The sequence below is a fragment of the Dermacentor variabilis genome, chromosome 5 (assembly GCF_050947875.1).
Source record: "Dermacentor variabilis isolate Ectoservices chromosome 5, ASM5094787v1, whole genome shotgun sequence".
NCBI lineage: Eukaryota > Metazoa > Arthropoda > Arachnida > Ixodida > Ixodidae > Dermacentor > Dermacentor variabilis.
Genome location: NC_134572.1, coordinates 11,789,130 through 11,815,628, shown reverse-complemented (window position 1 = coordinate 11,815,628; position 26,499 = coordinate 11,789,130). Strand labels below are relative to the sequence as shown.

At 44.7% G+C, this 26,499-nt stretch overlaps 2 protein-coding genes across 7 annotated transcripts in view; one reads left to right on the top strand and one right to left on the bottom strand.

The window, feature by feature from the left end:
- LOC142582248 (NF-kappa-B inhibitor delta-like) overlaps positions 1-24,976 on the bottom strand; it is a 61,344-nt gene extending 36,368 nt beyond the window's left edge. For 3 of the 6 annotated variants that reach the window (XM_075691716.1, XM_075691717.1, XM_075691714.1), the window contains exons 1-5: positions 24,087-24,975; positions 15,751-15,927; positions 10,209-10,323; positions 6,871-7,069; positions 4,422-4,636 (exon numbers count right to left, since the gene is read on the bottom strand). In XM_075691716.1, the coding sequence (XP_075547831.1) occupies positions 4,422-4,636; positions 6,871-7,069; positions 10,209-10,323; positions 15,751-15,927; positions 24,087-24,574 (1,194 nt within the window). In that variant the 5' untranslated portion in view covers positions 24,575-24,975. Of the gene's footprint in view, positions 1-4,421; positions 4,637-6,870; positions 7,070-10,208; positions 10,324-15,750; positions 15,928-24,086 lie in introns of all 6 variants that reach the window. The other 3 variants (XM_075691713.1, XM_075691719.1, XM_075691718.1) reach the window with 3 other exon arrangements.
- A 209-nt stretch (positions 24,977-25,185) lies between these two features.
- oaf (BRICHOS-like domain-containing protein out at first) overlaps positions 25,186-26,499 on the top strand; it is a 30,523-nt gene continuing 29,209 nt past the window's right edge. The window contains exon 1 of the mRNA XM_075691720.1: positions 25,186-25,538. Coding sequence (XP_075547835.1) covers positions 25,335-25,538 — 204 coding nt within the window. The 5' untranslated portion in view covers positions 25,186-25,334. The remainder of the gene's footprint in view (positions 25,539-26,499) is intronic.

Sequence of the window (26,499 nt, the reverse complement as noted above, 5' to 3'; positions counted from 1 at the left end):
TTTTCAGCCGGGATCCTCGAGGTGACCGTCATTCTTTGGTAGAATGTGCAATTTTTCAAGTGTTGCAACAGTTCCGTGCTCCGCGTTGGTGTCATCGCCACCGCAGCAGCCCGCAACGCCATCCTTCTTGGAGCGGCGCGATTATTCATTGCTACAGCTGCCATGGCCTCCGCGCTCAACTCCGGCGGGAGGCGAAGCGGCTCCCGCCGGAGGCCACACGCGGCTGCCGCGCGTGGCCGGAGCTGATCGCGGAGGCCACGCGGGTGCCATAGGTGCACGCAGCGCTGCATACTGGCAGTGGCGAGATTGTGCGAGATTAGTCTTGCAGCGTGCACAGCGTATGTCGAGGCGTGTGTTGTCGAGCACCTTTGTGTGGAAAGCTCGTAGGCTAGGTTGTTCCACGAGTGATTCGGAATTGACTGTACCTAGTCACGCAGTTTATAGCCATGGCAAACCGTGGCTCTTATCGCACGCTCGACCTGGCAACGAAAGTCGAGGTTTTGAAGGAAGTTGAGAAGGGAGGTGCCGCCAAACAAGACACAGCGCGCAAGTACCGGATCAAGCCGAACACGCTCTCTAACTACATCAAGAACAAGCGCACAATAATGGGTGCATTTGAGAACGACAAGTTCAAGACTTCTCGGAAGCGAATGCGCACCGGCGCTTACCCAGAGTTGGAGAAGGCTCTGCTGGTTTGGATTAGGGAGGCCAGGAGCAACAAACTTCCTCTCAGCGGAGACATCGTTGCGATGAAAGCCCGAACGCTTGCAGCAATGTTGGGGATAGATGACTTCGTTTCGTCAGATGGATGGCTGACGCGCTTTAAAGATCGCCATGACCTGATTTTCAAGAGCGTGTGTGGTGAAAAGGCGTCCGTTAACCAGGAAACATGCGCCACGTGGAAGGACGAAAAGCTGCGTGAATATCTCGCCGAATACAGACCGGAAGACATCTTTAATGCAGATGAGACTGCACTCTTCTATCGGCTTCTACCAGAGAAGACCCTGACATTCAAGGACGACGACTGTGCTGGGGGCAAACGCAGCAAGGAGAGAGTGTCGGTGCTGATCGCGGCAAACATGACTGGCACGGAACGATGTCGGTTACTTGTGATCGGGAAAGCCGCGAAGCCGAGATGTTTTAAAGGCGTGAAGACGCTGCCTGTGGACTATGAGGCGAAACAAAAAAGCGTGGATGACGGCCGAAATCTTCAAGAGCTGGATAAGCAAATTGGACCGCAAGTTTGCTGCTTCGAACCGCAAGGTGTTGTTCCTTGTTGATGACTGCAGTGCTCACGTGAATGTGCCAGCCTTGAGTGCAATACGCCTCGCATTTTTGCCTGCAAACACAACGGCTGTTTTGCAGCCAATGGACCAAGGCATCATCAAGAATGTTAAAGTCCTGTACAGGCGCACCTCCTCGAGCGCATGATTTTGTGTATGGATAGCTCCACAAAGTACGAGGTGAGCCTGCTTAGTGCCATCCACATGTTGGCGCGAGCATGGGATCGTGTGAAGCAAGAAACAATCGCAAACTGCTTCAGGGCTTGCGGTTTTGTGGCAGCTTCTTCGGAGGATGCCTCTGAAATTTCAGCGGAGAAAGCGTCAACAAGCGAGCTTGACGGCACTGATTTTGGTGATGCTCTCGGGGACGTCAATTTTGAAGATTACGTCACCGTAGACAAGGCGGTCGAAACGTGCGGTGCGCTGACGGATAGCGAAATTGTAGAGATTATTCGGCCCCAGGAAGCGACCCAGGAAAGCGACGATGACGTTGAAGGCGAGCCGCAACCTAAGGCTGCCGATGTAGCTGCGGGCCTTGCTCTTGCGGAGCGCTTCTTTGCCGCTGAAGGTAACGCGGAAGAAGCGTTCCGCCACATCTACAGCCTGCAGAACTTGCTTTCAGCAGCGCGATTCGGCAAGAAGAAGCAAAGCAAGATGACCGACTATTTTTCTTAGAGAAAATACTCGATTTCGCCACAAATAAAGTGCTGTTTTTTGTGTTTTGTGCTTAATTGAAAGTTCGTTTGAAGTTGAAGTTTTTTGCGGTCCCCGTAAACTTCGTATTAACGGGAGTCGACTGTAATTATACATAGCGGTACAGATTGACTACATTGTGTTCTACAGGAACCAAATATTATAACATGGCAAGTTTCGGGAACATTTATTCAGCCAACGTGGCCCAAATGCGAAAAGATACTTTGGAATCCCTGACGTCACGCTGACGTACCAGCGCTGGGGTTTCGGCGCGAAATTCAAATGCTGATACTTGGACCGTCATTTTCTCGTCTAATAATCAAACTGTTTTTTTGAAATAACTGCCTGCAGGGTTCTCAAACAATGCTTCATTAGTCTAAACTGATTTATTGTTTCGCTTTAGTGTCCCTTTAATATTCATTCCAAAAAGAAAAAAAAAAAGAACAAGGAGCATACAAAAAGTACAAAATAGCAAAAGTACAGCAGGCAGCGTTAGTCCACGCAATGAGTTTAAACCACCCACAGTCCAAAACAAGAGGGGAAAAAACAGGAATAAAAAACTCAAGCATTGGAAATTTTATTTACTTTGGTGGTAATGCGTTGACATTGGTAGCGGCGTGGCGGGCAATGGCAAACTAGGCACGGGGACGCACGGCAGAGCCAACCCCGGATGACCGATTCCAAGGCCCAAGTTTAAGGCCAAGGCTATTGGAGTCCAAGGCCATCCAAGTGCAACTGCTACAGCTGAGCAGTGTCCGTGCTGGTTCCTTGACTCGCAGTTCTTCCCAGGTGCCTCTCACCAGTGCCACCCCAGGCCTCTGGTCGCCTCCAGGCAACCTCCGCTTTCCGCACGGCTGCTCAGGATTAGGACCAGGATCAGCACTGACAGCAGCAGGTCCAGTCGGAACATCTGAGCCCTATGCTTGGCGGATCTGTCTAGCGAGGGTCGTCCTGGTTCTGTCGAGGTTCTCGGGTGCGGCTCTGGACTCCAATGACACCGACCTTAACACCAGCGATCTTCGAGCCCCATTCCCGAGCGATCTCCTTTCCCCCGGTTTCCATTCTGTTCTCCTTCTCTCTCCTGGTTCCTTGTCCCGCTGATTTCGTGCCGCCCCCTGATTGAGTGATGTTCCTTCTCCCTCGTCCGACAGCTCGTGCCACTGCCTGCCAACATCTTCCTTATTGTTCGGCCACTCAAGGGTATTTGGAGCTATCGCTGTTCCACAGTGTTTTCCCACTGCACTTTTCAACAGTCTTCAGCAGACACTTTCCACTCACTCATTACATGCCCCCATTGGACTGCGGCCACCGTGCCACGGCCTTGTGCCCAGTAGTGCAATGTTATAGCCACTGAGCTAATGATGAGGATTGTAATGAATTCGAGTATTTTCAATGAACGTATATGGGGGAAAATGGACTTGGGCTTTTTTTGTATTTTTGCCCTAGTGCAAGAAAGAAATTTAACTTGTGGGGATGTGCGACTCTCACATGTGCCCTGATCTGCTGTTTTCTCCACATGTCTAGAGTCTCCTGTGATCCGGCTTCTTTGCGTAGCTTAGTACCGCCAGCGGTCTGTCTGGTCGCAGCACATTACGAGCGATGGCGCGAGTGTTGTGCTGCTGATGCTGCCTGGCAGCGGAGTTGGTTGGGTGCGACGGGAAGTAGGCTCTTTCTCTTTGGCTCGGGGTCGGCAAGTGGCACGGATATGTTTTGCACGTGTGCCAATGCATGCTTCTGCGAGACCGTCTCGCAAGCCCTACACTGGAATGGATGAACGCGTTCATTCGAATGCACCAGCATTCGTGCGACTGTACACAGAAACATCCAGGAGCAAATATATTCGCCCAGCATGGGGCGAATATATTTGCTCGCTGTCAAGTCATAGTGAGTCGGACTTCCTTGATTTGTTGCGCATCCATCAGCATGTTCTGTGGACAGGAATTCGGCTAGTGGGCATTAGTGTATGAAAGGTGCAATAAATGCCCTTGTGATTGTTTGCACTACTGTGTTGTCGTTCCTTTGTCCCAACAGCACAGGTGAGACCTCCACAAACTCAACAGAGACTTCAATTATGGTTGTGGTGGCTCAAAAAATGCTGTAGATATAAAACATTGTGGAAAAGAAAGTAAGAAATTTATCCATCCATTCTATCTAATGAATTCCAGAAAGAGCCATACGAAAAAGTCCAATCATGGTTGCAATGTTTCCCCAGTGCATTGCTGTGAAGTTGCTCTGTGAATTCGAACAAATATGTCCCAGCATCATCAAAGAGTTTAGAGAAAGCTGCATTCTGATGTCATGCGAGTTGTCCAACATGTTGGCATGCCACCATCTCCTATGGAACACAACACTCTGCACACCATGTTTCCAACAGAGCTGGATACTCAAGAAAACTCCTCCTACTGTATCCACATAGGCACTGTAATGTCAACCTGAGGTGTATACCTGTACAAGGTCAACCTTGTGGTGCTGGGCAGCATAGTGCAAGGCAGTCTCTCCAACACGGTCCTGCAAGCCCAGCTGGGCATTGGTTGTGGTGGCCAGCAGCTTGACCACCGTGTGGCAGTCAATTCTCTCATATGCTGGCTGCTGGCCTCTGCTGCTTTCATTGCGCAGTTTTCCTCCATGGCAAAGAACTGCCAGATGAAGTGGTGTGCGTCCTAGCACAGATCCAGGAAAGAGACAACAAATGCAATGTAATGAAGCAAAATGCCCATATTTAAGATTCCCGTTACTCATCATCAAAAATGTACATCAAAAATGTACATTTCATTTTTGTTGAACAGACTACATCTTGATTTCACGGTGGTGCTTATTTCACTTTATATGAACACTTTTGGTAACTCAAGATTTGATATTGAACCCATAAGATGACTTTGTTCGGCATTAGCTTAAATTTATTTAATCACACTATCGTGCGAGCTCACACCCATACGAGCTTCAACCTCTGAACATTTCCTTTGTGTAGTCACACATCTGTGCCGCTGCCATCCTGTTCAATTGCAAATGAGCGCTCATGCACACTCCCTGAGCAACTACTAAGTGACTTAACAGGAGTGTATTTAAATTTATATCCAAGAAATCACACACAGTGCCGCTGCCACCCCACTCAATTGCAAATGAGTGGACACACACACTCATACAGGTGCTCACACACATACAGAGAAAGAGAGGCTAACAGCCAACCAAAACTGTCTGCCACATGGCAGCATTACACAGTGAAGTTTCCTATCCCAAGAATCTCTTACTTAAATTTGTGTTCAAATTTGTGTTCTTACTTAAATTTGTGTTACTTTAATTTGTGTTCAAGTTCAACACACACACACATGCACACAAATAAGGGGGAGGGGGAAAACAGGAAACCAAACGCAAACTTAAACTTGATGCAAGTGGATACTAATTTTGCAAAGAACAGAGATCGCACACACAAGCAGCAAATAAAGAATAAGGGAATTCATCAAAGCCCATGCTATTAAGGCTGTTGTTCATGGCACAGGTATCACCATGTCTGCCATAACTCTGAGCAAAAAAAAAAAAAAAAAAAAAAAAAAGACATTAGCTTAACCAGCGGCAATCATTGGTGTCGGCATGGCTCCACAACAGGTCATTGCGCATGCAATGTCAGCACGGTATATACAATAAAACTTCGGTCATATGTTTTGGAAAAAATCAAGAAAAAAAGTACTAACTGGGAGAACATACGGTCCAAAGTAACTAAAAAGTTTGACAGACTCAACTATCGTTGACATCTACGTAATGTGAAGCGTTGTGTGGAGTGTTGCAGCACGAGAAGCTGACATGAGTCAAGCTGGTCGTGCTCTGGCGGCCCGAGACACGTTTTGTTGCTTTCTTATTGCATAGTGTTTTAAGAGGGCGAAGGAAACCAATATGAAATCGAGCTGGTGGGCGACACCGAATGCCACTGAAGCGAAATGTGATGCCCACATCGCACTACCTGCAGCAGGGAAAGCTGCCGTATTTGGATTACTGCCTACTAAAAGCGTGCAGTACGCACTACGCACCATGCGCTGTAAAAAAGAGGTGAAGACGCTTATCGTAACAGGTTTTGTGGGAACAGCTGTGAATGCGGCTTGCGACCACCCGGGCGGAAATTTGCTGGTACCGGAATAAGAAACTGTGCGTGCAGTCATTTTCATGTGAGACGGGAGGCTATATACTGTTCTCGATAATGCGTGCGCCTCGTGCCTTTTCTTGTTCACATGGGATTTAGCGGCCAGAAAACGTATACGATCCCAGCCTGCAGCAAGGAACGATGGCGTGTTTCAGTTATTGCCTATTAAAACCGTGCTTTACGCTTCCGGAGGCACCACGCGCTATGAAACAGATAGGTAAAGATACTTATTACAATAGGAGCGGCGGTGACAGCTGTGAATGTCGCGTGCGACGACCCGAGAGAAGATGTGCTGGTACCAAAATGAGAAACTGAGCACGCACCGGCGTTTTCACGAGACGGACGGGCGAGTTTTGTGGTGAACCTGACGCGGCGGGCAGCTAATACTGTGCTCGATCACGCGTCCCTCACATATTTTTTCGTTTACATGGGTGGTCGTGTTTTCCGGGAACGTATGAACAGGTAAAAAAGTGAGCGTAACTATATTGGGTCATATTTTATGTTCTCTATTGCGAACATTGGTGCCGGAAAAACGTGTGCAATGGGAACGTATCAACGAGCTTCTACTGTAATCATAGCTTTGTTGAAAAATAAACAATCAATATTTTGTGCTTGATGTCCCGGGTCTGTGTATGCTTTAGTGTGTTTTTTCATAATTTTTGGAGCACTTGTCTAAGCATGTGTAGCAACTATGGTCGGCTGTCACGTTTTCATTAGAAGGATTTGTCGCAAGCCAAGCGGAGAGCACACAAGGCCAGGTACCTTTGACATCTTGGGCATTGACGGAGCCAGGGCACGGGGGTGCCAGCAGCTGCTCAACACATGGATGGTCTCCCCGCTCTGCAGCCAGGTGCATGGCTGTGGCACCATTTTTGTCCCGCATGTCCCGGTGGACCCCGGCCTCACACAACAGGCCCACGACTAAGGCCTGTCGCAGCTGGCACGCGTAGTGCAGTGCTGTCTGCACACATAGACACATACACTGTGTACCCAGGAGATTAATGAAGAAAGGAAAACCTTATTTTGCATTGAAAACTGCTTTGTCCTTTTCTTTTTCTTGCTCCAGGCTAAGAAAGATACCATAGTGCCCACACGCAAGCTACTCAGCAAACTAAGTATAAAGAGAAAGCTAAACTATGCAAGCTGGTGTTAATTTCACAATTACAACAGCACAAAATGTGAGGACAGAAAGAGGGCAACTATGATCAAGGAGTAGTACCCCAATGCTCACTCCTGTTATCTTTTTGAAATATAGCTCAAACCTATTTGCTTGTGATTGCTGCAATCATTGCCTGAATACCAATTATTTGTCTCCTTTCATAATGAAGTGCCTGTACTTAATCCACCCGCCCATCTAGAGGCAGCTGTAGTGTCAGGGTTCTCCCCATGGTGAGCAGCAGTTTTGCTGCTTACCACTCCGGCCGACCACCCACCTCTCGGGCTTCAAGTTTTTTGAACTCGGGGACAACTTTCTATGCCTATGCAGTGGAACCTACGAGCGCGAGGAGGCTGGCTTTCACAAATGCACTATTACAGGCAAGCATGAACGCTGGCGGAAAGCAGCTGCACACACCCACGAGTGAAAAACACAGGCTGGGAAGCTGGCAGTAATTGCGGACAATCACAATACTAAGCCTCTAGAACACTGTAGTGGTATGGTGGTGGTGCTATTCTGGACACTTGTTGAAATCTCAAGGTTGCGTAATTGATTGGCTGAGAGCAGCCCGAGAGCCTGCTCTCAACCAATCAGATGAGGCAACCTTGAGTTTTCAACAATGTGGCATATTTTAAAAAGTACCCAGAATAGCAATCCATAACCCAAGACATGACCTTCGGCCTGCCGATATAGATTATGCTGCCCCCGCTTACTAAGCGAGTTCTTCTATCATCGTTGTCATTGTGGGCACCTATTTACAGTGTGGTCACGGCTTGTTTCTTTTCATTGATTTCATGGTTGTTTATGTTTTTATGAAGCTGCATTTTTCTCTGCAATATTCGCACTAGTACAGCGCCGACATGTCTAACTCATTTACGCTTTCAAAACATAGTTTTTCACCATAGTGTGGCGCCGTTGAATGTCCCACAAACAGGCGAGGCTGGCATGTGGGACTCGGAGTTGACTGTGAGAGGGACTTCTCAGCTATGAAACTTATTAAGACACAACTGAGAAATTGCCTCAAAGAGAAGTCATTGGACTACGTACTTCATTCGTACTGCATGTGAAGGGCCTGACACCAACAGCTACCCGTATGATATGGTAGCGGAAAACTGGGCCAAGCTGAAGAATTGGAGGATTAAAGTGTAGTATGTCTGGAATGCAGAGATAAAGACTCTTGCATTGTTGTGTTGTGCTTGCGCTTGAACGTCTGCTGTGTTGTCATCATTCAGTATGTGCCTGTGCCTCCCCCTTCCTCTCCCCCGGTCCTCGGTCCTCAAATGTCTGCCTCTCAAAATTTTCTGGGGAGAACCCTGTGTAGTGTATAGTATAAACTTTATAGTATAAACAGCAAAACAATTTGTCTTTGTATCAGCTGGGCATACAACTTGCTTGCAACAAAACTGTCTAAATAAATTTTTCTATGTGCCTTTTTTACCCCTTTATAAGCCATACCTCTCAAGCGCTACATCTCACAGTGAATTGAGAAGTACAATCTTCATGCTGGTATAAGTCACATGTTATGTAGACATATTCACGAGATTTTGCATTTCTCTATTTACTTGTGTAACATTTAGTCTGAGTGGTCTTAAATTGCTGTCTCTGCATTCCATGTGTTTTAAGTGCAATCAATAACTAGCCTTTGACTATAAATGCTGCTTTTTCTGTATTTAATGTTAACCATATATGCATGAAGTCATCATCATCATCATAGCCTGGTCCACCTCCAGTGCCTATCCAGTGCCTGGTCCACCTATCGTAAACTGCTGTTCTCTTCCGAGGCTGTTAAACATTACTTTAGTTTTCTGCAGATTAATTTTTAGACCCACCCTTCTGCTTTGCCTCTCCAGGGCAGTGAGCATGCATTGCAATTAGTCCCCTGAGTTACTAAGCAAGGCAATATCATCAGCGAATCGCAAGTTACTAAGGTATTCTTCATTAACTCTTATCCCCAATTCTTCCCAATCGAGGTCTCTGAATACCTCCTGTAAACACGCTGTGAATAGCATTGGAGAGATTGTATCTCCCTGCCTGACGCCTTTCTTTATTGGGATTTTGTTGCTTTCTTTATGGAGGATTACAGTGGCTGTGGAGCCGCTATAGATATCTTTCAGTATTTTTACATACAGCTCTTCTACACCCTGATTCTGCAATGCCTCCATGACTGCTGAGGTTTCGACTGGATCAAACGCTTTCTCGTAATCAATGAAAGCTATATATAAAGGTTGGTTATATGCCGCACATTTCTCTGTCACCTGATTGATAGTGTGCATATGGTCTATTGTTGAGTAGCCTTTACGGAATCCTGCCTGGTCCTTTGGTTGACAGAAGTCTAAGGCGTTCCTGATTCTATTTGCGATTACCTTAGTAAATACTTTGTAGGCAACGGATAGTAAGCTGATCGGTCTATCATTTTTCAAGTCTTTGGCGGCCCCTTTCTTATGGATTAGGATTGTGTTAGCGTTCTTCCAAGATTCTGGCACGCTCAAGTCATGAGGCATTGCGTATACAGGGTGGCCAGTTTTTCTAGAACAATCTGCCCACCATCCTTCAACAAATCTGCTGTTACCTGATCCTCCCCAGCTGCTTTCCCCCTTCGCATAGCTCCCAAGGCTTTCTTTACTTCTACCGGTGTTACTTGTGGGATTTCAAGTTCCTCCAGACTATTCTCTCTTCCATTATCGTCGTGGGTGCCACTGGTACTGTATAAACCTCTATAGAACTCCTCAGCCACTTGAACTATCTCATCCATATTAGTAATGATATTGCCAGCTTTGTCTCTTAACGCATACATTTGATTCTTGCCAATTCCTATTTTTTTCCATGACGTAATATAATTAAAATCAGAATTCCTCAAGCAATACTGTCATGCACAACACACTACTTTTCTTACAAGATGCTGTCCAAAATGATGGCAATAAAGTAACAGCAGAAGTTAGCCCACCTGTCCATTGAGGTCACACATTTCTAGGAGGCTGCTGGAGTTGTTCTGGCGAAGGCGCACCACCAACCTGTAGACCAGTGCCAGATTCCCACAGGCCACAGCCTCGTGAAGATGCCTGTCAGTGCAAAAGTCTCTCAAAATGGAGCCACACACAGTGAATTGAAGAGCACATGCAGCTGTAATGATGTTTGCTTCCACACCAAGCGCTTTCAAGAGGCTATGACTCAGTTTTTAGAATTGGTTCTATGGTTACAAGGGCTTCTATTAAGAGGAAGTGTTGCCTCACGCCCAACTCTGATCTCCCTATTTAAAAACATGTGAAACAGAGAAATTTTCTCATTAGACAGTCATTTAACCAATCTGAATGAAATCTGTTGCACTCAAGATAAAGAGCTGAATTATTAGGAAGAAATTTTTATTTATAGCCTCACAGTTTTTACGAAATACTGCTGAAATTTGGTTACTGTAAAAATAAATGAAGCACATAGTTTGCACCATCCATAACTCTGCACTAAAAACAAATGCTTCTGCTCTGTGAACTGCGTCTGCTAGAGCAGTGGTTTTAAACAAGCAGCTCGCGGTGTTGCGTCGTAAGGTGTATGCCTTCTCAAATAGATGGCACTAAGCGAGCTAGCCAAGACCTGCATGGTTATGTCACGTATCGGTGTCACATGTACAAACGGGCAAGGTACTTAAGCACAGCATGAAATAGAGAAAGCTCCATTTCATCTGTTGCCTTGTAGTGTTTTTCACTTGTCGCTGCCTCAGTGGTTCTGGTGCAGTACAGTTGGCAGAGCATGCCTGTTTGCGAGCAATGCTCCCAGCTCGGCAACAAAACACGTGGCACTCTAAGGTACTGCCTGTGTAGCCCCACTGCATCACCTCTTTTCCCTACGACTGTGCTGCTGTGCATTTTCCGCCTTGCCCAAGTCTCAGTGTTCCTTTCAGTTCAGCAGTTCTCGTGCCAGAAAATCGCAAACATCAGCAATGGAATAACCAGTACAGACAGACCTCTCAAAGTGATAATAGCAAGCTAACAAGATTATGATAATGAGCGTGCTAAGAATACTAAACATGACCATGGTCATCCTTCTACTTGAAAGTATGTGCGAGTGCAATACGACTTTCCCCTCTCAATATCTAATAATATGAGTGGGACAAGCACATGCCAAGGAAGACATATGCGGAAGACGTCCTTACCGACGTTTACATTGCAGACAGTTTTGCAAACGGTCAGTTCTTTGGATTATGTTGCCCCCACACTGACCCCTTGGCATACAGTGTCAGACATGGCTCCCTCTTATGTGCTGAATGCTTGGCAAGAATTTCCATGCAATTACAGGCAAATGCTGGGCAAAGGGGTGGGGGCAGATAACGAGCGAGAAAAGGGTGCCGCATGCCTGGCAGTGGGGCCCTCAAGGAGCTATGTGGACTAGATGCGGCGCGGTGTCAGAGATGAGTTTGAGACCACTGTGCTAGAACATCCGGAGCAGACAAATGTGTTGTTTGACTTTACAGCTTTTGTGAAAGTGTTACATTCTTTACAGGGGTTTTGCAAAAGTCCTGCTAACAAGTAGGTCGTATATATTTCAGTGGGCTGTACAGAATACATTAATCTTGTTCGATTTAGGCTTCTCAGTAAGTGCAGTTTACAGATTTCTGATACTATTTTTCACTGTCAAGTTGCTAACTGGATGCTTTAGTCCTTTTATTTAATTTCATGATTTTTAAAAACCTTTTCAGCAAACATTTGGAGGATGCTTAAGCTTCGCCTTTAAGAGTGGAATGCGATAAACTTAAAAGAGTCCTGACTGATCGTCACGCTTCCCAGCAATCGCTCCTTTCTTGTGTATGCGGGGAGCTGAGTGCAATGGTGTTGTTGCAAGGAGCCGAGCGGCCTGCGCCGCTTGGGAAAGGGGTTTGTGTTTGAGTTTCCGTGGAACAGAATGATGTTTTCTGGTACATTGAAATTAAACTCCGACGCTATCATGTCTGTGGGTTGTGTTTAGATCGTACTTTACAATTTTTCGGAGGTATTTCCTTTTAAGAAATTCAATTAGTTCAGTAAGGCCTTGCGCCACGTGGAGGGCCTGAGTGGATGTGGTTCAGAATGATTTTTCGTCAAGCGACGTCCAATGCTGACATCGGATTTTTTTTTTGACACGGGAGCCTTAACGCTATCACATTAAAAATTATGGGTGACCTAAATATCTACTTCCTACAATCAGTATATTGAAACATTTTTTTCATACACATTCACTTCTGCAGTACTTTTTTGAAGTCCTGATTCCTGTGTGTGGTGACCCACCATGGGTCACTTGTCATATTCTGGTGCATCATGGTCCATGGCAAGTCTCCAGGGAGTTATGTGCCTTTGATACTTACACACGCTGCAGAAAAATACAAATACAACAGCTCTTAGAATCAACAAGTCTTCTTTCTCTCCTTTGTTGATTTGTATAGCACAGTTACCGATGCAGAAAGACATGCACAGCTGAACAGGGTGAATAACCACTGTAGCTCACCAGTGCCCTAAGTTGCAGTGAATGTTTCCAATGCAACAAACCTAATCAAATTTGGTGCAGTGGACACTGAGAAAAACAATTTCTCTGTGCTGTGTATCTTTGTGTAGGAGCTCCTGCAATAAAGCATTATCTTAAATCAAGTTAGTAAACCTACAAAAAAATTATTTCATAATTTCATTTTCACAACTTATTCTGCACAACCTGCTTTGCAAGACTGATGCGCACATGTAATTCTACCTACAACAAACAAACAAGCAAGCAAACAAACAAGCAGGAAGACAAACGCATACTAAACAGTATAGGGTTGTTTGTTCATGGAAAAAAAACTTAAAACAACTTTTCTTTTCTGATTAAACTGTACCACCAGTTGGACTAAGCAATGGTGCTTCATAGCCAAAACTACACTCGGAGATAGTTGTCCGATTCAGCACGAGCTAAGAACATAACTAATTTTTTCATGTAAGGAAGACCAGCTCTATATGAGTGGGTATAGTAAACATAACTCAAGTTCCCAGTTCAAAGCAGTTTTTGTGTGGGTGCCTCACAGTCTCGCCACAACTTGAAAATGGTGAACGCACCAGCAGTAAGCAGAATGAGAGCACAGTTAAACGCATGCATGCTGCTTTCGTTCAAACCTAAACTGCAGACTCCAAGGTGGCCAGATGAATTCGGACAAAGCAGATAACCATCTCAAAACTACGCAAACAATCTACGTGGCTTTTTCAAAAATAGCACAATACAAACAAAACAGTTAATCCAAAGAATCTACTTCAAGGTATAGCTACTAATTTGAGTTCGAAACATACTTGGAACACTAGCTTTTATACAGATTTTTAGAGATGGCCGAAAGGCTAAAAGAAGAAATAAAAAGTAAGAACAGCCACAAACTAGATACCATCGCTGATTAGAATATTTTGCACTATGCTGTGATGCTCATGGTAGCTTTAGGGTTGCTCTTTTTGCTTTCAGTGAGAGCCATGTAACTTATGAGAATTGCAGAACAGTACAACCAATCTGAAAATATGAATACATAAAGGGACTCCTAAATGCTAGGATATAAATCAAATTACAAACTTGGGAGATTGAAAAGCTGATCACTACCAGGCTAAAAGAAGTGTGACCAGTAATTTGAGAATTTTACAGATCACTCAGTGAAAGCAACAACAGGGTGCCTACCAAGTTGACATTTCCAAAATCCCTAAGTTTTCCAGGTTTTCCCTGAGTGCCTTTGCAAAATTCCCTGAATGACGCAGAGCTATGTTTTATGTCAAGACGGGCTGAAACCATGTCGCCCGATGCTGTCACTCTCTAGTAAGCGTATGAAAAAAAATTTTTAAAAAGACTACTTAATCAAGTTTGAATACTAAGGATTCGTGTTTGTTATTCAAAAAGAGAATAGAAGGGAGGGGCTAGTAAAGTGCACAGCAGACAAAATGTCTTTGAAAAAAATCGCGAATGTAGCCGGACGTTCTCAAATACAAATAAAAGGAGATGCATACAGAAGCAAATATTTTCGAATACGAGCTATTTCTATCAACTGATAGCAAGCTCAGTGGTATGAGGCCCGAACTTTGTCACAATTGAGATTCTCTCTCAACAGCTCGTAAGTCAACTTCAACTGTCCTGAAATACTCTCAGGCCGCGCACAACACCTCAGTATTGTGTTTCATTGCTTTAAAGAGTTTTTTTCTGTTTGGATGAGGGACACCAGCATCTCGGCATCAGCCAACACTTTGTCTTTTGAGCTCAAGCTCCTTCAAAACAGCGGCAGCACGCTTCCTTTCCCTTTCATTCCTCAATGTGTAGGTCCTTTTTGTTCTTGTCCTCCTTCTGCCATTCCTTCGCCCCACGGACCATTTGATGCATCTTCTTGGTCAGTTGCACAGTCCATGTCCAATTTTTCGAACTACCTAGGGGCCGCGAAAACGTCCGAAAAATTGGCCAGTTGGAAAAAATAAATGCACGTCATTTACTGCCCTTAAGGGCTCAAACCGCTCCAGGCACATTCGAAAACGCTCTGAAGGCCTGTCGGTACACGCATTAGGTATATCAGTGCTCATACTGGGACAGGAGATACCGGGCACCGCATGTATAATTAAGGAATACATACTATGTCCCGTGGCAATAGCCCCTTCCCACGCTTGTTATGCTTCACTGCAACACTTCTGCGTATGCATCACCAAGCCACATTTTTGTACAGAGGCAAAGCGGACTCTTGGGAGCCGGCATTATGCAACGCACCGTGCCTTCCAAGCTCCTAAGCCAATCACGAGGACCACAAAGGCGGAGTCGGTGGCATTGCTGGCAGCAGCGAATCCTTTTAATGGAAAACACGGCACCCAACAGCAAGAAGCCTAATAGCGAACGTCGAAGCAGCTAGGTCTAGCATTGCCGCAGTGTTGACTACGGGTGCAAGCAGATCTGCGTGCGAGAGCGCCGGTTCGAGGGGGCGAGGTAATCAAAATGGAAGCGGTGGTGGCTTAGATTAATGCCCTTTCGGACCTGCAGTCACGGCAAAAAGCACCGGAAAATCGAACGGCGAAGATTTCTTGCGCCGAAATTTCAGACGTTCTGATACATTGACTCTATGGGGTGCTGCGAAGTTGTGCAAATTATCGGGCATCCGGAAAGTCGGTCGTTGACTGTACACTGGCAACTTCTCCAGCTGATGATAGGGCATCAAAGACGATTCATTACGATTCCTGTCTGTTACTCGAGCCAGCATTACCGCAACTTTTGACCCTTTCAATAAAATTACAGCTAATTTTCTCTGATAGAGGCACGAATTCCCTGAGTTTTTCCAGACTACTCAAAATCCTTGAGAATTCGCGGTTTTCCCAGCTGGTAGACACCCTGAACAAATTAAACAGTCCCTTATTTTTTTCTCCTCTGCAGAATAACCTTGTATTCCCGTCGGTACAAGAGTTAAAGTGTTGCAGGCACAGCACAAAGTGGAGCATGTGCTTCCCTCTTTGCACATCAAAACAGAATGCCCAAAAGTTGTGATTGGCACTTACGTGCGGCCCTGTGAGTCTCGAGCCATTAGGCTGCCTTTGGCTTGCAGCAGTGCAACAATACCGGCTGCATGGTTGCATGCAGACAGGGACAGCGCCTTGCGCAGACGTGCCTGCTGAGGCCACTCAGGGTCGGGATGCTTGGCAGGAGGGCTGACAGGGTCCTTGTCCCTGCAAACACTGTCGAGGGGCCTGCTCATCAACACACACTTCCCAGGTCTCTTTTGATTTGGCTGTACTTTGTGAATCAGTTCTACAGAGTGTTGTGCACAGTGCTGCAAGAGTTGACATTGTGCAAGTGCGGCATGTAGTGCCTACCTGCCCTGTGGTCCTTACTTGCAGATAGAGAAAAGTGCAGCAACAAATGAGCTCTGTCGTCTACTGCCTGTGGTTAGGTTTTTTCAACAAGTGCACATGTAGCAAAGAGGAGGGTGGTCCCTTTCTGTTACTAGAATAATCCCTATCGTGGTAGTACTCTCTGGTGGGAAAGGAATAGTGGCCGTGGATGCTATCTTTTTCATCAGAAAACGCATAAGAAGATGAAGTAATTCAAACCAAAGGAATTTAATAATAATAATAATATTTGGGGTTTTACGTGCCAAAACCACTTTCTGATTATGAGGCACGCCGTAGTGGAGGACTCCGGAAATTTTGACCACCTGGGGTTCTTTAACGTGCACCTAAATCTAAGTACATGGGTGTTTTCGTATTTCGCCCCCATCGAAATGCGGCCGCCGTGGCCGGGATTCGATCCCGCGACCTCATGCTCAGCAGCCCAACACCATAGCCACTGAGCAACCACGGCAGGTAAACCAAAGGAATTTAATGTGTTACAAACTTTTATCAACGTACCATACAGTGATTACAAAGATGTAGCCGAATAAAACAACACACGAAGAATGGAGACGTGAGACAACACGTAGGCGCTATAAAACAACACACGAAGAAGGGGGACACGAGACAGCACGTAGGCGCCTAACCTAACCAACTAGCCCGCCAACACATGCTCAGGTACCATACAGGCATTGAAATTGTACCTAGCCTCCTCATGCCAGCTAAAGAACAAGTTGTAACCAAAGTGGGAGATAATTATGTCTGCATACTACTAATCAACTTGTGCTGCACCAACATGCCTGCTGTGAAGGGCCTGCACATCACCTGCCTTTCCAAAGCAGCAAGTTCAGCAGAATAGTTAACTTGTACTGAAGTGGCCTTGAATGGAGTTGAATTGAAGAGCACGGTGGAGGCACAACGTGCTTTGCACTGCTGAATTGAGGAAAAAAATTCTGCATTCCTTGAACTAGTGCAGAAAGTGCAGTCAAATTCAAAAAGATAGCGTCAGACATAAAGGAGCTTCTAAAAGCTAATGTAAAAGCTTCAATAATGTGTGCCTTGATTTAGGATGATAGCATGTGCCATGAAGAAGACATAAACAGGCGATATGTTGCTACCATTGTTCGCACACATATTACCTAGTGTGTGTTACTGCATTTTGCCAGTTTATTGTTCTATTGTATACTTTATGTCTACTATTTGACATCTTGTTCAAATGTCATATTCCTCATGCTGGCTCATAAGCTTCGACCTGCACCCTTCTTTCTTTTTGTTTTCGTTTTGCCTGCTTTGTGAAACTGCTTAGTTCTTTTTCCCACCTTGCGATAATCCCGACATTGGGATTGCACTTAAACTGTTACACCATTTAAAACTGTTGCATGGTATTATTAATAATTTAACAAACATTAATTTTGACTCTTACATGAAATATAACACTTTTCGCCCAACACGTGAAAAACACGACTCGACAATAGTAGTGCCACGATGCTGAACTAAAGCTTACCAGTTTTCTTTCTTTCCAAAAACAATATCAGAATGGAACGGGCTTCCGCGTGACGTGGTCAGCTTGACAAACCAAGATTCCTTCTTATCTGCTGTTGTGTCTCTGTTATAGACACAGTGTGTTTGTTCATGCTCTTATTATTTTTTTTTTTTAGAAATGCAAAATGTTTGTTCTTGCTCCTGTGTTCGCTTTTTTTGTGTGTGCGCTCGCTTTGTTGCATCGCGTTGTACAGCGATGTATGCTTGTTCCACTCCTGCCTTGGCTATCAAATGGTGGCTGGCAGTAATGAAAAAAATAAAAATAATAAAAGATATGATGATTCACTTGGAATGTCAAGAGGGAAAGGGATAGTTTTATACTTGTGACACTGATCTTGGGCAAGTATTGCAAGTATTGTTCATCTGAACCGCAGCTTGAAGTAAGTACACACACACCTCAACCTTTCCCATGCTGCTAAATGACATACTAGAGTTTACGTATGGACAAATATTTATTCTTATTGACAGAGGCAGAATTACAAAATTTCACCTGAACAATTTTAAGCAGAACATGAACATCATGGCTATTTTACATGGTCTTCAAAGATGTTACTACACAACATGCATACCACACAAAGCTGTAGCAACCTTGTCTGCACTATTTACAAATCTGGTACAAATGTTTGGTACTCTATTTGGCAGAAATGAACTTAAGGAAACTGCTCTAAAGACAAATTTCAACTGCAATTTCAATTGCAAATTCAACCACAGGCATTATCACTAAAAGAAATTACTTTCTTGTAAGCAGAGGCAACAGAGTGATTTGGGTAATAGGGAAAGGGCTTCAGATGCTCAAAAGGCAGGTATTTTCTTCAATAACTCAGTTGCAAGTAGTGCACTATGGCGTCTTCAACATTTCTTTATCTGTCTCATGCATTGTAATGTTTTCAGAGTATCAGAGCCAACTAATTCAACAATCAGCTTTGTCGCAAGCTTGACTAGCCCTTACCGCTCCAGCAGGAGTATTGTAAATAAAGGAAACAGTGTCATGCCACCCTCAGTACAAATGGAACAAGGCTTCCAATGGACCTCTCTCATGCCTTCTAACACACTCCCAGCGAGTGCACTGCACTTATGGCCCCCAAAGTAGTTAGAAATGAAGTTTGCTTGACATTGTACACTTTGTTTCGTGATCCCAAGTGATTTCTATTAATAAGTGGTGCTGCCTTTACGTGGAAAATACAGAACAGTGGAACAACCCCACAGCTTGAAGTAATGAGTTGTCATTTTTCAGGGGAACATTTTATGTAATGCATTTTGATAAAACCTCGTTCTTTTTCTGCTGTGGTTGATATGACACTCCAACCTGATATCTGTCGATAGGAGGCTAACCTGAAGGCTACCATTACAAGCATATATGAGTGTTTAAATACCAGTGAGGCACTTAAACTAACACAGTTCAACTTATTTTTTTATTTAGTGTCTCTCTAAGTTAGGAGTGTTTATTTTTCATTTGCACGAAAGAGACAGCCATCAGTTCTATAGCCTCACAGCATTTCACAAATATATACAGTATAGGTTTTCTGAGCACCATAATTACTACAAACTAATGTTAATGGTGACTATGGGAAGCAAACAATCCAAGCACAGTCCAAAAGTGCAAGTAATTTCACAGCACCCGACAGCAATGTTCCACCAAGCACACACACAGGTACATGGCGTGCACCAGCTGCGTAGTGTATCACATTACCTCACTTGGGGACGAATCTACATAGGACACTCACTTGTATCTGGCTGCTCATTGTAAGACCTGCACATGCCAAGTGCAATTCGACTGGACACAAACACTTTTTCATCACAGAGGTGTGATCCCAAGGAAGATAATGGAGGCACTGTGTATAAAAAAAAGTGAAAGCGTGTGTGTGAGCTAGCCATCACTGGACCTTCTGAACAATGAACTTGCTCTCTTAGATATCTGACCATTGCATTAACAGGTATCTGTTATTAATACGCCTGCGTGTTTTATTAGATAATGGTGTGATACTGGTGTCAGTATGGCGAGCATATGCAGGAAGAAGCTTGGCAACTCTATAAAAGACTTGTTCCAATAAAAAAGGTTCAGTTGAGAGTCAGTGCACGGTTCTGTCGTTTTGTGTCTCCCCTTCGTCTTCTGTACTGTAGTAATTATGAGGTAACCAATTTTCTTTTTTTTATGCTCTGTCCACTTGGAACTTGCTGCCTATTGCCTTTAAATCAGCTGATACCCTCACATCATCATTTAACAACATACTTAAAAAATGCTTTCTAGCTAATCTTCTTTCAGCACGTTCTGAAGTAACTATAATTTACTTTAAGTCTTGTTTGCATCTCAATAATTTGTGTCACTTTGTGTGCTCCCTTATTGGCATTATTTCTGTCGTAAAGTTGTAATGGGTTATATTATTTGCTGTTTCAAATATTTCAGTCACTGCATATTGTCTTGATGGTATGCACCGTCTCTATTAAATGATGAGAACTCTACTGATGCGATTAATCGCCTGCTTATATTCAGGGGCGGATCCAGCTTTTTCCAGAGAAGTGGGTCAGCAAGCAAGAAGGGAGGAGGAGGGGATATCAGTATAACAGTTGGTGAAGATATAGTCACAAGAAAAATCTTTTGCACACGAGTGAAAAATTTATTTTCCAGCAGAAGTACTCTTAACCATGGACTTGTAAAATATTGTTCCCGTCCAAAACCTTCACCCTTACTACTGCCAAACTCCTTTACTGTGCATGGGGTTGGTGGAGGTAACGGTTATTGAATCACTAAAGTAGATTCCTTCTTGTTGGCAAAGTGAACTATAACAACACGAAATAGAGCAATTCTCAGAAGATATTTCTGCTCACACTACGTCCCTGTAGGACATAAACAACTCCAAAAATGTAGTCTGTTTCGATCTCCAAACAGAAACTCTCATTCACAGACTACATTCCTCCTTACAAGTGCAATCATTTAGGGATGAAGCACACAGCTTTCCACTTGGTACAGGAACTATCATTACTATTCCCTAGCATTTACTGCAGCCGTAACTCCGCAGAGTAGAAGGCCATGAGCAGGTTTGGTAGCGGTAAAGGCAAAGCTGTTGAGTACAAACAGCTATTCTGATACTATTCTGAAAACTATTTTGACAGTTCATGGATAATAGTTTTTCCCTGAAAAACAACTTTTCTTGTGGATGTGCAGTATATTTTTTGTAAACAATTGTTGAGGACACCATTGACATGTACACAGTGGAATCTTGTTGATACGAGTCTGCATAATAGGTGTTTGAGGATATGTAGTTCTTTTTTTCCCCGGTCAACATCCCATAGGAGCAATGGATGTTTATATAGTTATTTCAATCATATTACTACCTGAAATGGGATAATACAACTGCATAAGTGGGCTTTGAGTGGTATTTCTTAAACTTGTAGCTTTATATTCCAGAGTACTAGCTTAACTCTTTCATTACCACGCCTATTCAAATCGATCACTCGTGATCTATGCTTTAGATTGCCGATTTCGACATGTTGGAGCCGTTTCTTATCCTTATGGCCATCCAGTAGTTAGTACAGGCACTGGACTTTCAGAATCAGTTTAAACTTTTGCGCCCTGGCGACATTGTAATTTTTATGGGGATTTTTGCGAATTAATGTGCATATGTTGTAGTGAAAAGAGGTGTGGCTGTCAACTTCTGCCGCGCTCGAGAAAAAAGTATGCCTCTCATGATTACGCTACACTAGCATCAAAATTTTCCAATCAAATGACTCCCAGCAATTCAACAATTAAATTATATTGCCAGCTTTGCCGTTGGACAGTGCTGGGCGCTGATAATTAACCGAAAATGATGCCAGCTGTTCACTAGTGAGCTTTGGTTCAGAGCCCTAGTCAGTTTATTCAGCCAAAGTGTATTTCTGAAAGTCCGCCGCATGCCCAACATGTGGATCTGGCATTTTCAACTAGTTTCTAAGAGTTTTGGTTTTGCTGCTCTCGTAAAATCCAGGCAAGGGGCACTGCCGGTGTCACTGTGCATTTATCGAAAGTCACTCCAATGACGGCGGCCTGCACTGCGAGAAAAGGGTTGTGCTCACAACTATGCTGCACCCGCACTTGAATTTAGCGATGTGGTCTGGAGTTATGATTCCAAAGATGACCGCAAAGCAGATTCAAGCTCTGACAGCGACAATGTTTTTAGTCAGCAGGGGACATCCGCAGCTGCTCACCGGCCAGTTTCCTTATTGGCCTTAAGCAGTATCCTTCCTTGTGCGTGCTTACCAGACAATCTTTTTGCATGACCTGAGAGCTCTAGTGACTATCTTCAGGGTGCATACTTTACTTGATTATGATGTATTTCTTTCTACTTTTCATCTCTGCGGAGGTGATAAAGACAATCTACGAAAATGCAAACATATACGCTTGGATGCATAATCTTGCAGTTGCCCAGCTACACTGAGAGCGATCGGTCCTGGAAGAGGTGCATGACTAGACGAACTGGTGAAATACATTCCTTGGCCTTCTTGTTGGACCATCCTCAGATGCTGAAAAGGCGAAACTGAAAAATGTGTTACGAGGACCGCAAAGTTGAACAAAGGCCAGACATTTTGCTGGAAAAGTGCGGAGTGCACCTATGCTTCACAAAATCCAGCAACTGCTTCACCGCATGGCATGAGCGATGAACTGGTCTTAGTTTCTTTTCTGTATCCGAATAACAGCAGTGTACTGAGCATCTATTTTTTTAGACACTATTCCTGAGTTATTTATCTTTGAAATATATATTCTGAATTTCCCTTGATATTAACGTTTTTGTACATATGATTTTTTATTATTGTTTTTAACAACTGCCAGCAAAAAGGGCACTTTCTAGAATTGTATGCTTTACCTAATGAATTTTTTTGTTTGGCAACGTATGTTTTTTGGAAAGAGCAGTCCATTATGCACAATATGTTGTGCAGCAATGTGTTCTGGAATATTATTTGTAGTCGTAAATATTTTTTTTTCCAGATCAACACAGATCAACCATTTTCTCGTGGTAACGAAAGAGTTAAATAACATTCCAACAACCCACAAACAATGTGCTGAGCTCCAGCCACACTGGAGGAAAAACACACATGCTGCACTACCGGTAGTAAAACGCTGCTGCGGCCGTATGCTGCAGCCACACCGACTGGCAGTGCGCTGATGCTCAGCTGAGCAAGGAAACGGCAGCTTCGTTTTTTAACTTCCAGAACTTTTCTTCGGGACTTTCAAAAGAAAAAAGTTCAGTGCAAGGTATTTCAATGTAGCTGAATAAAAGTGCGTTGGCTGCATTTAGTGTCCTGTCGAGTGATGGTGCTCCACAGAATGTGTTATGAGAAACAGTATAACTCAATGCCACAAACTTTTGCTACTGAGTATGCCCATCTTTATACTTTTTTGTAAATTGCTTTAGATAATATAATTTTTGTATTATATGTTTTATTTTTCAGTTCCCGTGGAGTGTCAAGGGAGATTTCATTGCAATTTCGCATAGCACCAAAGCACAAGATGTGCCCCTGTGCACCAACCTGTGTTGCTGATGTACAAACGTGACTACAACCGTTTTACCGTGACATCCAGCTGATGTTTCGACAAAAGTCTGAACATAAACCCTGGATCTTCCCCCAGCCTATTTTTGCATATGTATCTTGTACAAGCATGCTCAGTTGGTTGCCCTGACTTATTTTACCATAGCCTCCTCCTGTCAAGCTTACACTGTCATGTAATTGCTTGTGTTACTCATGTGAAATAAATCTCAATGGTCCACAGCCACATAGCATTAAAAAAAGAAAGCATAACTCAAGATATAAAAGTTACCTTGTGGTTCTGGTTAACTAACTTTCTTTTTCCCGTATAAGAATGCATAACTTGCCACTTCTGACAATAAGCAAGGAATACAGTAAGCTGCTGGCATAATGGCTCATGTGAAATAATATGACGTTGCCCACCTAACTTCTCAGGTTAGTCTTACGTAATCACAAGCATGCGTGCCCTGTTCCCTCACCCTAAAGCCACCTAGTTGTACACCCACGCCACCTTTAATTCTGGGACAAAACGGAACAATATATACATATTGCAGGTGCACCCGAGATACACACTGCAAGATACTGAAAGCACGTAATATTTCCAAGGTAGAGCGGTTGTCAATGATGCCAATCAAAGTTGCTCGGCCTGAATAGCGCACATTTCCGCGACCAATGGCGGGCATATAAGCTCAGGTTTAGCCACCGTACATTTTTTTCTTTCTCTGTGACCGTACTCAGGCGCAACTTCTGGATCCTGCAATGCTACGGCGCATATTTTACTACGTATTGGTACGTGAGAATATCACCACGTCCAACTTTGAGTAGATATCGTCTCATGACCTATCTGCCGCATCGTTTCCCTCTATCTGAGTGAAAACAGGTAGTGGGGGGTAATCTTCATGAAGAGCTAACACTTTTTGTAAAAGTGAGCGTAGAACGCACACATGCTAGAGTGCACATAGTACCTGTCTTTTTCTCGCGGACGAATGGGCTTGAACCGAGAGGCAGCCCCGCGGTTGAGCTCTTCAACAACGACTGGCAAGGGTTCAACGACTGGCAAAGGTTCGGGCTCGCCTTCATGTAGGAATTGCAAGATCGCCTCTAGTTTCGCTTGTTTCTCGGGATCGCCGTACTCCACATCAGTGCCGCTGCTCGCGGTGCTGTGAATCGTTTCGTTCGATGCCGGTGGAGACAGCGAAACGGCCGAGTCTACCGATGAAGACCGGTAGTCGGGCGAGGGGCTCCGCCAGTCGTCGGTGCTGCCATAACGATACGGATGCGGGCATAGTCGAGGCGCCGTCTCGTGACGCAGGGGACCTCGGCGCCGCACTGTAGGACTCGCGTAGTTCGCGTCGCCGTCATCCTCGTGATCGGGCGACTCGTAGCCTTCGTCGTCGACGCAGAGCGAGTCGAACAGGTACCGCAAGTCCTCCACTGGCTCTCCGCTCACCATTTTCTTTTATCAGTCGCACCCGCCAAGTCAGTGACTAAACACGCATCCTTCGACGTTACGTCCGGCCGGCAGCCTCGCTGACGCCAACAGCGAGTCGATAGGACAACACACCGGTGCCACAGAACAGCTATGGTGCGCTTTTCGTGCTTTTCCCCCCAACAGCTGGCATAGAGCTGGCCGGCCGTACTGGCACTACACAACTCTTCTGGTACACCAAACACTGCAAGGCTGTAACTGGTCAAAATAACTGGTAGACAGAACACCGCCGTGCACCTCGCTTAACGACAGAACACCTACACAAACTTAACTCTATGCCTGACTGGCTGGCATAGCAACCAGCAACTTGTTGGCTTGTTGCGCCACATGGCCATGTCGTCACCATTCGTCACTGCCTTCCCGTTGTTTATGCATTGGTGCGGTTTGCACTTCATGCTGCAATGGTCACTCTCTTATACATATATGTCACGTCACACATTTTATTTTCAAACAAAAATAAAGTGCTGTTATTTACGTTTAATATACCGTTGCTCTGAACCACCTGAACACATAATTTTCTTTTGTGAAATTAGCGCAGCTTGAGTATGTAGTCATCGCGAGCCAAGTCAAAGCTAAGCGAAATCCACAATCGTATATGTACAAAACGCAAACGAAGCCTCCTGCGGCCTGTGGTCTCATGGTTTCACATTGTGCGAGTGTCGTAGAAGGCGCTCGGTGAAGATGCCGCGAGCAACCAGCGGTTGTAGCTAGCCTAAGCCTCAGAATGCTGGGCCCAGCAGCTGCTGTGGCGCTGCTTTGGGCGTGCTTGGTGCAGCCGACGCCAGCGCAGCTGATCATCAACGTGCGGAACGCGGGCGGCGACTTACTTCGCGAGCGGCTGCTAGCCAACACCAGCGACGAGACCATCACTCTCGAGTTCCAAAGGGCTGATGGCACGCACGTTACCCAGCTCATCGACTTCCGCATGGTTAGTAGACGTCGCCACATATGCGTGATACACCGTACCTGTCGCGACTGTGAAAGGGCGCGCATCCTGTACCTGAAAACTCTTCGCGCGGGTTGCGAAAGGTACGTTCCCGTAATGAAGCCCAACATAGTGAAGGTAGTTCTGCACATGTTGGTAAAAGGCGAATCGCAGAATGAAGGTTGACAGAAGGTTAAGTCAGCGCTAAGAATTATACAATGAAACGAGCAGCGGAAAGTGCGTTCATGGAAAAAGGACGAACACTGCAGCTGATTCCGAGCGCTTGGTTGTCTTCATACCTCGTGTTAGCTTTGTAAACCTGAGAAATAAGCGACTGATGTGGCGCCTTTATAGCGTTCGTGTTTAAGCTATTTTCCTCCTGTTAATTGAACAAGCCGTTTACATATTCTACTTATATGACATGTTTGCATTTAAATGGTAGCTTTTTTCTGCGACTTTGTGTACCCTAAGCTGCCTCACAACAAAGAAGTTAGAGCTAAACTGAACAAGCACTTGCCCCTCACAAAAATATAAAGGGTAAAATATCTATTAAACGTATGACTTAATAAATTTCCAATCTGTAGCTGTGCTGTTTCTGCTTCACTGTTGTGCAATTTAAGGCAGTGATTATGGGCAAGGGTGACTTTAAATTGTTAAGTGAAACTATATTGGAGTACTGAATTTTAATCACTTGATTGTTCAGATCCATGCCTGCCAAGCTGAGTGTAGCGTTTCACTCAGTGGCTGCTAGACTGCTAACGAAGGTGTTCTGAGCATCTTGCATTTACTCCGGGGTGCTGCGACAGCACCTGTTGATCGATTGTTGGCACGGTTCCTGCTTTGTGGCAGAGGTGTGCTCTGCTCAGCTATGCTTGTTTGCTCATGAAAGGCACTGTTGTACATGTGCTCAAGGACAAGTAATGTGAAACCCAGTATCCTAGCAATAGCTGCCACATATATGATT